This window comes from Scyliorhinus torazame, chromosome 6 (assembly GCF_047496885.1).
Source record: "Scyliorhinus torazame isolate Kashiwa2021f chromosome 6, sScyTor2.1, whole genome shotgun sequence".
NCBI classification, from domain to species: domain Eukaryota; kingdom Metazoa; phylum Chordata; class Chondrichthyes; order Carcharhiniformes; family Scyliorhinidae; genus Scyliorhinus; species Scyliorhinus torazame.
The window spans coordinates 72,768,532-72,781,194 of NC_092712.1; the positions used below are offsets into that span (position 1 = coordinate 72,768,532).

At 42.3% G+C, this 12,663-nt stretch overlaps 1 protein-coding gene across 14 annotated transcripts in view; it reads right to left on the reverse strand.

Annotated features, from left to right (window-relative positions):
* Positions 1 to 2,913: 2,913 nt before the first annotated feature.
* LOC140424835 (cAMP-responsive element modulator) overlaps positions 2,914 to 12,663 on the reverse strand; it is a 197,273-nt gene continuing 187,523 nt past the window's right edge. For 9 of the 14 annotated variants that reach the window (XM_072508320.1, XM_072508315.1, XM_072508318.1 and 6 more), the window contains one exon: positions 2,914 to 5,926. In XM_072508320.1, coding sequence (XP_072364421.1) covers positions 5,782 to 5,926 — 145 coding nt within the window. In that variant the 3' untranslated portion in view covers positions 2,914 to 5,781. Of the gene's footprint in view, positions 5,927 to 8,551; positions 9,276 to 10,648; positions 12,559 to 12,663 lie in introns of those variants that run through there. The other 5 variants (XM_072508319.1, XM_072508313.1, XR_011947702.1 and 2 more) reach the window with 4 other exon arrangements.

The following is a 12,663-nucleotide window of genomic DNA, read 5'->3' on the forward strand; positions in this document are numbered from 1 at the left end:
ACAATCCACAATGGTGGGGATTCTCTCAGATATAATCAAAGGCCAATGTTGGGCAGAAAAAGTGACGTTTCATTGGTGGCTTTCTCCACCATATAGATTGAACAGAAAACTTCAAGTGATGGGTGTCACGATGTATCGCTGGCAGGGCGGTCTCTGATTCGTCCACCAGCAACTTAGAAACAAAAGGACCCGGAGCACCATTTTTAAAGGCTGCCCCAGCGCAGAGTGAGCAAACCAGTTCACCTTCCCATACTAACTGGGGAACACTAGGTACTGCTAGCGTAGTCCCCAGGCATGTGCCTCTCCTCTATAAGAGCTGCACTCACCTGACGTCCTCTGGAGGTCTGCTCGCCAGGTGCATGCCTTTGAAGACCTTTTGGACTTCATGCAGTTCTGCCATCATGGCCTGTAGATAGATGGGGAGGAATGGTTCAAGTCATGGGCCTCATAATGACATGTAAATGTATTTAAATGAGGTGTAACACAAGGGGACAATCATGTCATGCATTCACGCTGTTTCTGCACCTGTCATTGAACCCACCCACCACAAACAGGAGTGGAAAATCCCAGCCAAAGGCCAGCATTAGATTATTAATTCCAGATTTTTCTTGAATTCAAATTTCACTACTGTGGTTGAATTCAAACTGGGATTCCCAAAGCATTACCCTGGGTCTCTGGATTATGAGTCCAATAACAATACCACTATACCATTGCCTCCCCATAAAGTAAAATTGGCAATCTCTCCCGGGTACATAATTGACAAGAATGTGGCAATTAACTAAATAGAAGATACCAGGTAAGACTAATGAATGTTTGATACTGGAATCGCTATTCCCAAATGAAGGTTTAAATTGTAGCAAATATCTTAGGGAAAAAAGCGAAAGCATCAAAAGCAATGGCTGTTAACAGTGCAAATTGATTATTGCCAGAGTTTAAAACTTCAAGAATATGACATACTATCCAAATTTAAGAAACAGTAGGGTGGCAAGAGCAATTTTAAAAAGCCACTGAAAATAAATAATAATTTGTCTTATGTGTGATACCTGTTGAAAGAGAAAAGAAAAATAATGAAGGCTGTGCTTCAGATTGAAGACATGAATGAGAAGAATGGGAGGTGATCCTACTGACACATGTAAGATTCTGATAGGGCTTGAAAGGGTAGATGCTGAGTGTATGTTTCCTCTAGTGGAAGAATCTAAAACTAGGGGGGCGCACAGCTAAAAATATGGGGTCTTCCATTGAAATGAGGAATAGCTTCTCTCAGAAGGTTGTTAATGTTTGGAATTCTATTCCGCAGCAAGTAATCGAGGCTGGGTAATTGAATATAGTCAAGGCTGAGTTAGGCATTGATTGATAAGGGAGTAAATTAATGGTTACAGGAAACAGGCAGGAAAGTGGAGTTAAGGATACAATCAGAACTGCCACAATCTTATTATAGGTGGAGGAAAGGATGAGGGGCTGAATGGCTTACTCCTGCTCTGAATTCTTATGATATTATGAATGTAATCTGGGGCGTGATTCTCCCCTACCCGGCAGGGCGGGGGGGGGGGGTTCCGGCGTAATGGAGTGGCGGGAACCACTCCAGCGTCGGGCCGCCCCAAAGGTGCGGATGTCTCCGCACCGTTAGGGACCAAGCCCTCGCCTTGAGGGGCTAGGCTCGCGCTGGAGTGGTTTCCACTCCGCTGGCTGGCGGGAAAGGCCTTTGGCGCCATGCCAGCCGGCGCCGAAAGGTCTTCGCTGGGCGACACATGCGCAGGAGTGTCAGCTGACATCATCCCCGCACATGCACAGGGGAGGGGGGTCACTTCCGGCTCCACCATAGTGAAGACCATGGCGAAGGCGGAAGAAAAAGAGTGCCCCCACGGCACAGGCCCGCCTGCGGATCGGTGGGCCCCGATCATGGGCCAGGCCACCGTGGGGGCACCCCCCCGGGGCCAGATCACCCCGTGCCCCACCCAGGACCCCGGAGCCTGCCCACGCTGCCTTGTCCCGCAGTTCAAAAGGTGGTTTAATCCACGCCGGCAGGAGATGGTTGACAGCGGCGGGACTTCGGCCCATCGCGGGCCGGAGAATCACCGGGTTTGGCCCGTTGACCGGCACGGTGCGATTCCCGCCCCCATCGAATCTCTGGTGGCGGAGAATTCGGGGCACGGCGGGGGCGGGATTCACGCCAGCCCTCGGCGATTCTCCGACCCGGTGGGGGGTCGGAGAATCGCGCCCCTGATTTTTCAACTGAGAGAATTTCAAGAGACAGTTGAAGTTCCTGTAAGTTCATGGAGAGACGGTGACGTAGTGGTATTGTCACTGGACTGGTAATCCAGAGACCCAGCATACTGCACTGGGGTCCAAGGATCAAATCCCGCAGGTGGTAAAATTTGAATTAATTAAAAACAATATGGTGGGGCGGCACCGTGGTTAGCACTGCTGCCTCACGCCGCCAAGGACCCGGGTTTGATCCCGCCCTGGGACACTGTCCATGTGGAGTTTGCTCATTCTCCCCACGTCTACGTGGGTGTCAGCTCCACTACACAAAGATGTGCAGGATAGGTAGAATGGCCATGCTAAATTGCCCCTTAATTGGAAAAAATGAATTGGGTACTCGAAATTTAAAAAAAGATAATAAAATCAAATCTGTTGATGACCATGAAACCATGCCGATTGATGTAAAAACCTGGTTCACTAATGTCCTTCAGGGAAGGAAATCTGCCATCCTTACCTGGTCTGGCCTATATGTGACTCCAGATCCACAGCAATGTGGTTGACTCTTAATTGCCTCTCAAGGGCAATTAGGAATGGGCAATAAATGTGGCACAGCCTGCGATGCCCACGTCCCATGAACAAATTTTTAAAAAGTGATTTTGCACATCAAGAAGCATTCTATTATTTTGAAGAAGTTGAATAAAGAATTTTAAATTTTCTATATGTAGGACCATTCTTTAATAAATGAACTTGGTTTTCTTGATCAAGTATGAAATTTATATTTAGAATTTCTGAACGGTTTTGGATTTTTAAACTTGTACCAAAACAATACTTAAGGCTATAAAAGCATACTGAGAAAACACCTGTATTGTGGAAAAAAAGAGACATACTGTTGAAGAGTTTTGTCTTGCACTCAGGACAGTTCGCAAGCATATCAATAGTAAAGGGAACAACAATTTATATTGCATAAGAGTGTTTTTTTTTGGTTGGCAAGTGAACTCTTGTAAAAGCATTTGCCATGGAGAATGCAGCAGGGAACAGTTAACATCCAAGCTTTTGTTCAAATTCAGACCAGGCATGTCAACTCTGACTGGTCAAGCCATGGGGATTTAACCAGGGTATGGCAGTCCCCCAAGCTTTTGGTCAGTTGAAAAAGGCACAATGCGTGCACATGTTCCTTCTGTCTGCAAAGGAAAAGGCCTTGTAAACCAGACTGATAATCTTAAATTGATTTCAGTGTCATTCTTAGCACATTCAGGGTCGTTTAGTATGTAAAAGCGAAATACCAAGGATGCTGGAAATGTGAAATAAAAACAGAAAATACTGGATAAACTCAGCAGGTCTGCAGCATCTGTGGAGAGAGAAAGTTAATATTTCAAGTCCATATGACGCTTCTACAGATCTGAAAGGGATAGAAATATGATTAATTAGATCCTTGGCAAGGGTAGAATGGAAAGTCAGTGATAGATCGAGTTAAGTGCCATTAGGGACTGAAGAGTGTTAATTTGTGACAAAGATAGGATAGCAAAATATGTTAATAGGAGAACAGAGGCATGTTCAGTGGGAGCAAATGGAATAACTAGGCACTGTGGCCATGTGGATAGGGGTGGGGTTGTCCTGGGATAAGGCAGGGAAACTATATAACAGAAACCAAAAGGGGAGAGTCAAGATAGAGGGGAAAATTCACAGTCTGAAGTTGTTGAACTCAATGTTGAGTCCACAAGGCTGTAACATGTTTAATCTGAAGATGAGCTGTTGTTCTTTCAGCTTGTGTTGAGCTTCACTGGAGCACTGCAGCGGGCCGAGGACAGACATGTAGACATAAGAGCAAGATGCTGAGTTGAAACTGCAAGTGACCGGAAGATTGGGTCATGCTTGTGGATCCCAACCTTCCCCATTTCATGGACCCCTTTCATCATATTTCTACCCCTTTTCACTTCTCTGGAAGGGTCATATGGACTTGAAATGTTAACTGTGTTTCACACTCCACAGATGCTGCCAGACCTGAGTTTATCCAGTATTTTCTGTTATTATTGTTTCGCAAATGTTGTCCAATCACCGAATCACATCTAATGTTGCACACTATATTTCGGGATTTGCAAGCATGGATTGGTTGAGAACGATCTTTACTTTGCCTGTTGCGAACATCCGCAGAGACGAGCTAATTGATACAATTTTCTAGTTGAAATAAAATTGTAATATATTCCACAGATTTTGAAATTGCTGTCAATGCATCCAGAAGAAACAGGAAAAAACAGATATAAAAGGAAAGTGCAATACATTCAATTTCATTCTTGGCAAGTTATCATTATAACCAATAGTTGCTTCAGAAGGTAATAATTGACTAATCAAGGCAACCATATTTGAACATAATGTGTGTGTTTTCTAAACTCAAGCAACAAACCAGAGGTGTTTTGTAACCAATGTGGTTCTATTAAAATCTATTTGCGATCCTTGAACTACATAAGCATAGACTGAGAGCAGTACAGAGCTATATTTCACAAAATAACATGTATAAGTGAAAGTCAGAAATTAAGTATAAATTCCAATTGTTTTGCAAGCTACTGAATATAACACTCTCTTTACATAGAATTAGCCAATAACATACATTTTTATTTTTTTAATTCCCTCCTTTTAAAGGTAGTTGCATTTTCTAAATAGGGAAATTTTCTTCCAAATTATTTTATTCAATTGCCTTGCATATTTTCTATTTATATATAATAGGGCACTATAATTGGGCACTAAAAGAACAATAAACACCTATAAAAATAATATTACATTGTATTCTTCAGGACAGCATATATTGTGGAACACATAAAAATCTTAAATGCATATACTTAACAAATAGAACAACTTCAGCAAGTACTGCATTACATTGTAACAAGGTACATTATATGTATATACACATTTAACTAATTGTTTTTACAAAAGTTTTTTTGTTCATTTTTTCACAATTTTAGTTATACAACAAACACTTAACAAAATATATTACTGTGAATAACTTCTGAGAAATGTTACAAGTTAAAGGTTCTGATGTTGTCTACATAGTTTTGCAAAGCAAAAAATAAAAAGCAGTCTGAAGCTGCAGAGGCTTCATCTTCAAAGAAAGATGCTGTAGACATCAAACTGGTCAGAACTCATTACAAATACTACTCTGATTTATCACAATAAAGTTCCTTCAAAGTTTTGAGTTCCTCGATTAGCTGCTTGTTTTGGGTTTCCAGCACTGCAACACGACTCTCCAGACACTTCACATATTCCTTTTTTCGACGTCGACATTCTTTGGCAGCCTCCCTGCAAACAGCAGAAGCAAAAAAGGAACGAGAAATACTTGATATGCTATGCAACATCAGGGCTTCTGGAACAATTCCAGTATTATAGGTCAACATGATTCTGCACCCCACCCACCCCCATTCCCAAACTTGCAACTGAATTCATAGGCTAGGTTAAAATACAAAGCAAAATGGAGTACATCATGCTCAAAAGTGTCCCTGTCCCAACTCCACCTGGTAGTCCATGGAACTGCAACATCTCATGCCTGGGTCAGAGTTCAAAAAGTATGAAAGTGGCAGTTTGAAGCTGTTAATCTGTTTTATGGCAGTACAAGTCTTTTAGGGCCTTGAGCTCCTCGATAAGAGTCTTGTTTTGATTTTCAAGCACAGCGACTCGATTTTCAAGACACTTGACATACTCCTTCTTCTTTTTGCGACATTCACGAGCAGCCTCCCTGGAATTAACAGAAGGCACATCATAGCGACAGCCGAAAAAGGGAAGAAACCGACTAATCTGTACACTTTGTCTTTGTAATGCCATCCTTAGAGTGCCACTTGAGGATCCCCAGTCCTTGAGCTACGACCTGCACCAACCAAATCAGAAGCCGCTGGCTTTGCCGAATCCCTCGCAACACTCCAACAATCTAAATCATATTTATAGGATTATTTGCAGCCAACCAGTTATGAATGCCAGGAATGGGATGGAGTTGACTCATCCTCATCGAACGACTTTTGACAGGTGACATACCACATCAAATTGAAGTATTATATTCAGATGCAAGTTTCTGTCTGGATTGAAGTATATAGTCACAGCAGTGAAACAAGTAATTCGACCACTGTTCCAGGAAGCATTATTAATGTTTTGATTTGTAACACAAAATGTGCATAATTATTTAACAGAATGAAAATAGGCTATTAAAATTTATACCAGTCTAAACAGGTTAACTAAGACTTTTTAGAAAGCAACAAGAACTGCTAATTCTTCAAGTTATGAGATAACACAATCAAAAAGTGTCAAAAATTCTATCAACCAATTGAAGAAATTGTTGGCTCATTGTTCATTACTGTTCACGTGTTCCTCAGTAATGCTTTTATAAATACATGAAAAAAGATGACAAAAATACTAAATACTAAAATGTACTGGGAAAGTGAAAACAAAATATGAAATATTTGAATTTCAATACAATACAGTTGTATTGAAATTTAAATTTCAATACAATTAAGCTTTTTCATATTTTCACCTGTTTTCCAATTATAAGCATAATAAAATGTCCCTATCCCAACTCCATATGACTGCAATGTTTTATGCCTGGGTCAGAGTTTAAAAAGGTAAGAAAATGATTGTTTGAAGCTAATTCTATACTTTTTGAACTTTGACAGATGTTTAAAGTGATAATACTCATGTATACATTTTCCCAAAGTTAACAAGAGAAAATATAGTGGTTGGTTAGCCACTGAAATCTGAGACAAAATGTAAAGTATCATAGCAATCACATTACAATGCAAGTACCTGCCAGCTGCAATTATAATGCGATCCTTAAGGTAAGTATTTTACATGTTATCTTGGGCTGCATAGGATCACTTTAAACACTTGGAACAAATAAATGCAACATATAAAGTTAAAAACTTAAGTCTATCATCTTTACAACCAATATTATGTCAGGCACCCTACTACTTGTTAACAGCCAACAAAATTTTAAGAAAAAAATGTTGAAACATTTTTGAATGTTTAAAAAATCCTTCAATTTTCAACTCTAACTTCTCCTTACTGCTGAAAAAAGGAAACAAATACTACAGTGGATATATGATTATCTTTGAATGCTAAGATTTCAGGCTATATTTTGTTAACTTAATATTAGTGTAAATATTCTTGTTGCTGAAAAGAGAGATATATTCCTGAAGCTTTTTGTCTTGCACTTTTCAGGGCAAATGCTGAATTTCAAACCATCACAATAATTTTACTACAGGAGAAAAGGGTGCTGATTGTTTGGCAAGGTGATTGATTTCTCCATGGGAATGCCTTGGCCAAGTAATGGGGAATAGGTTCCCTAGCTCCCAGGTATCACAATAAAGATGCAATGCTTGAACATATTCCTTTTCTTTGCAGCAAATGTGTCCCTGGTTCTGTTCTCTGCAAACAAAAAGAATAAGTTCAAGTTTTGTGCCTTTTGAATTACCCAGGAGCATGGGGAGCCGACACTTTCCTTTTTTCATGCCAACACCTCGACCAGAGTTGACTTCTCCTGTAGAATTTGCTGTGATCATTTGAAAAATGGCACTCTTGTGTTTATCCTAATGAATGCAAGGTGAAAAGCTTCGGCAACATATTTCAGAAATATATCTGGAGCATTTCATACTGTGATTACTTATTTATTACAAATCTTTCCACTATGGAGAAAATTGGAACTTCATCAAATAGCCTCTTTCAACCACGATTTTGATTTTTTTTATGTCAAGTTAATTCTGGTTTATGTGCAGCAATGGCAAGCTTGACTTTCTCAGCCTCCCTTTCCATTCGTTTTGTGTGTCCAAGCTGTACTTCTTGCATGATGAAGCATCAGTGAAGAGTGTTCAAGCAACAACATTAAAGTCAGTCCTGAATGCAGCTGCATGCAGTTTCCGTGGAAGGCAAGCTCAAGATTTTTTTTCTTGCAAACTGAATGAAGAGCAATGATTGAAGGGATTCAAAATGCCTCTGTCATAATAGAACAGATTGATAGAATTACACAATGAAAAATTCATGCGGGAGGAAATAATAGGAGGAATAACCAGTGACAGGCAGTAAGATAACTTACTGACGCATGAGGATAAAGCAAAACCAGGGACATACCAGGAAGAGGGCACGCTACTGACCCACAGCTAGTTAGACTGCACATAGCTAGTGTATGACATGACTAGGAGAGCAGAAACTACTACATTACAATTAGAGACCATGATCTGTGCATGTAAAACTTCTATTGATGTAACTACTTGCATAAATTATTTTTATAAAATACACTACATGAAAAAAATGCGAGTGCTTGTAGCAAAGTATTTTCATAATAATAACAAATTGCCAAAAGAAAGCAAAGATGCAAAATATCTTTATTTCATGAAACTGAGCACATATTCTGAATTTTATCAAAGCAATAAAATTATACACTACAAAGACAATCTTTAGCTTATTGATGCCTAAAAGGAAAATTAATACACAAGCACCTGCCTATGTATATTCATAACATACATAATACACAGTAGTTACCACCCAAAAACATTTTTTTAAATGGAAATTATTCGCAAAATTCAGTCAGAATTTTCAGTAATGATCATGATTACTGTAAACCAGATTAGATTACACAGTGATAAAGACATATTTCTAAATAGTCATATTGGAATGGTGACTAAAGAACTGTAGCTTCAGGTCATTTTGGCACAGTGTGAGAATATTTTGGTATAAATCATCAACAGCTTATTTGAAGATACAGCACTTAGATTTGTTCCTTGAATTAGAATGTTAGATGATAAAGCAGTTCCCGAGGTTCCTACGTTGTCAAATATCACCTATGCTGCTATCTGAAGTACCAAATGAAGGATACATATTTTTCTTTAGGAGGCAGTGAAAAATCTCGGGCAGTATCATGTTACAAGCAGAAAGTGCAGAGCTGGAAACTGAACCTCTTTTGGCCTGGTTTCTTAGACTATGACAGTTAACACAGAAAGAAGGAACTCCAGATTATATAGAGTTACAGTATAAAGTTTTAAAAATCCTTTATTTTGCAGTAACATGGCTCTGGATCTTTCCGACACTTCCTTGCATCAATGGACCTGTATGGATAAACCTGTAGTTACACTGTCATCGAATGTAATGCTAATGTATTTTGCCACAAAACGTTACAATGGACAGTCTCAAACCGTAGTAAGAGGTGGCAATTTTCTTGAGAGCAAGTGGCTGAAGCCACTGTTGAAGGCATAGGTTATTGAGGAAGATTTAAAATAGAATCAAGTGTAACAAGATAAAGAAACTTGGGAAGCTCCTGAGCATGAGAACCAGTTGGCTGATGGCTCTTCCTCCAATAGTAGAGATATGCTGGGAGTCGGAGAGGGCTAAGACATGCAATACGGCAGCAGAAAACTAGTAAAACAAGAGTATAGAATTTGAGAAGGGTTGTAAAGTTCAGGGAAGTTGCAAGTTGGAAGGCCATGCTGAAACTTGAAAATGAAGGGCTGGATTCTCCTTTTGGGAGACCATGGGGCGCGATTCTCCGCTCCAGCAACTAAGTGCCCACGCCATCGTGAACGCCGTCGAGATTCACGACGGCGCGAAACGGCCCCGTTCTCGACCGATTCAGGGCCCGAAAATGGTCTAGGATCGGGGCTGCGAGGAACTCAGGGGGCGTGTCGCGAAAGCAGCGTCGTCAGCGCGCGCCGGGCATTGGCGCCGCTAAAAGCGGCGCTGCGTCGTCCGCCGCGTAACTGCCGCCACCCGCGCCAACCCGCGCATGCGTGGTTGCCGTCCTCCCCGAGGCAGCCCCGCAAGAAGATGCCGGATGGATCTTGCGGGGCGCGGAGGAAAGGAGGTCCTCCTTCAGAGAGGCCGGCCCGCCGATCGGTGGGCACCGATCGCAGGCCAGACCCCTTTTGAGTCCTACCCCGGTGAAAGAACCCCCCTCGCCCCCCCCCCCCACAGGCCGCCCCCTCAGCGTTCCCGCGCTGTTACAGCCAGCAGCGACCAAGTGTGGATGGCGCGCAGGAAGCCGTCGTTTTGGGTAGGCCGCTCGGCCCATCCGGCCCGGAGAATAGCGGGTGTAGCGGAGAATCGCCATTTTGGGTGTCCCGGGCGATTCTCCGGCCTGCACCGCGCAGAACACGAGGTGGCCGTTCTCGCCGCTTGTGTGAATCGTGGGAGGGCGTCGGACCAGCGTCGTGGGGAAAAATGGCACGCCAGGTGATTCTCCCCAATCTGCGCGGGAGCGGAGAATCGCGCCCCATGTTCTCCCGCTGGAGCTGAATTGCACCAGCTTTACGATCCCCTTGGGGTGGTAAAGCGGGATGCAATTCAGTGTTCCATGCCATGCAAATTTATGCATGCTGTGGAATACGAGGGATTCCCGGGAATCCCATTATCGGGCCGCCATCTTGAGCAAGCAGCCCGATAGCGAGGTCCCGCGTCCTGCCATTCCCCCCCCCCCACACCTGCAGCGCAAATCAGCCCTGATTCCAAGCATTCCAATCACTCAAGCGTGTGATTGCACTGCACTTACCTCTCTTTGATGTGGTCAATGCTTACAAAAATTAGGTTTCATCACTTAGGCCACTGGACCTCGCTTGCGCCACCAGCAGCCGATTGGACTATCGTGTTCTGATCGGCACCCAGTGCCGATCCTGATATCCCCACCCCCGATTCTCCTTCCCATTAGTGAAAGCATTCCGGGCGTCCCGGCACAGAGAATCAGCCCGAAGACAAAGGGCCAAATGTGCACCTGCCCTGCTGAGGTCAATATCCTCATTTTAAATGGGGGACAACAATCAGATTTCCTCCCACACACCATTTTCATCTGGTGGTGCAGGGTATTGGAAGCCCATTGAAAGTATGTCAGGTTTAAGAAATTATGAAGAAAACGGAAAGCCTGCTGAGGTGTGCAGAACATTCTGAAAGGTAAGTTTTACACTTTTAAAATTCACCTTGCAGAATTACAGAATGGTTACACAGCACAGGAGGCCATTCAGCCCACCGGGTCTGCCCTGGCTCTCCAAAGGAACAATTTACCTAGAACGAATCACAGAATAATTAAAGAAGGTGATGTATTGTATTATAAATGTGTTTTTCGTGCAGTAAATCATCATAGGGACCTATCTTTTCAAGATATGTTGACCTTTACATTGATCAGCCATGTGTATTTGTTCACATGCATTCTCAGTGTTTGTCCAATGGCATACGCACCATAATGCAGTGAAAAATATTACCAAACGTCCTGTCAATCCTCTTTTCTGGTGATTTAACTGGCTCTGGGTGAGAAAAAACTGATCTTGACGCTTTTGAAAAAATAAAACTTGATAAAAGCCTAACAACCTTACACTGCTTAAAGGCACGCTGATTTGAAATTGAAGTTTATCCTTTGGACAGCTGTGGTCATTATTAATACTTGGCTGAGTTTCAAGTGTTAATCATTTGCAGCACAGTAGGTGTCCCATTCATCTGAGAATGAATAAGTTTCAATAAATTGTAAAAAGATTGTCCCTTTAATGTAGTTTCTGATTTGTTGACACAAGCTGATAGTATTATGAGTATAAAAAGGTGTTTTACACATGGCAGAATGCATTTCTTTTCTCAAAATCAATGATTTTGGTGGTTTTCAATTAGATGGCAAGAGGTTTCTCCTACCCCAAGGAATGTAAAATAATTTCCATTGATATTGCATGGAGTGTGAGGACTGCACCTAGTGCTTACTGGATGTATGACTATGGAGGATACATGGGTGGCATAGAGGTGGCATGTGTGATCTGAGAGCATGGAAAACACATGCTGGCATGGGGTAATGTCAGGGGGCATAGAATATATATGACATAGAGGTGGCACAGACTGGCATGGAGGATGGGTGCGGGCGAGGGTGAGAGAGGAAATTTTGAAGGGAGCTGCAATAATATGTTGGGCAACAGAGGCATAATTTTTAACCAGCCTCCCTCCACACCACACACCTCACGCATTCAAGTGCTCTTGAAAGCTGCGCTGCAAACCCGCCCCATATCTGAAAAGGCAGAAACAGTGTGTGAAGTCATTCATGGGTCAAATGTGCAGTTTACGAGTTGCGAAAGTCCGCAGGTCAGTTTTTCCAAGCCCTGAGGAGGATTCAGCCCAAGATTTTATATTTGATGCACAGGGGAACACAATGCAGTTTTCACATATTCACTGACAATACCCAATTCTACTTCATCTCCACCGATCTTGACACCTCTATTGTCTCTAAGTTGTCATCAACTGCCTATCCAGTTCTGGGTGAGCAAGACATTTCTTCCAACTAAATATTGAAAGTAAAAAGTCATTATCTTCCATCCCCATCAAAAGCTCTGTTCCCTTGGCACTGATTCCATCTCCCTTCTTGGCAGTTGTCTGGTGGTACAATGGCATAATGGTTAGCACTGTTGATGTGCAGGTTAGGTGGATTAGCCATGCTAAAATTGCTGCTTAGTGTCCAAAGGGTGAGGGCGAGGGTGA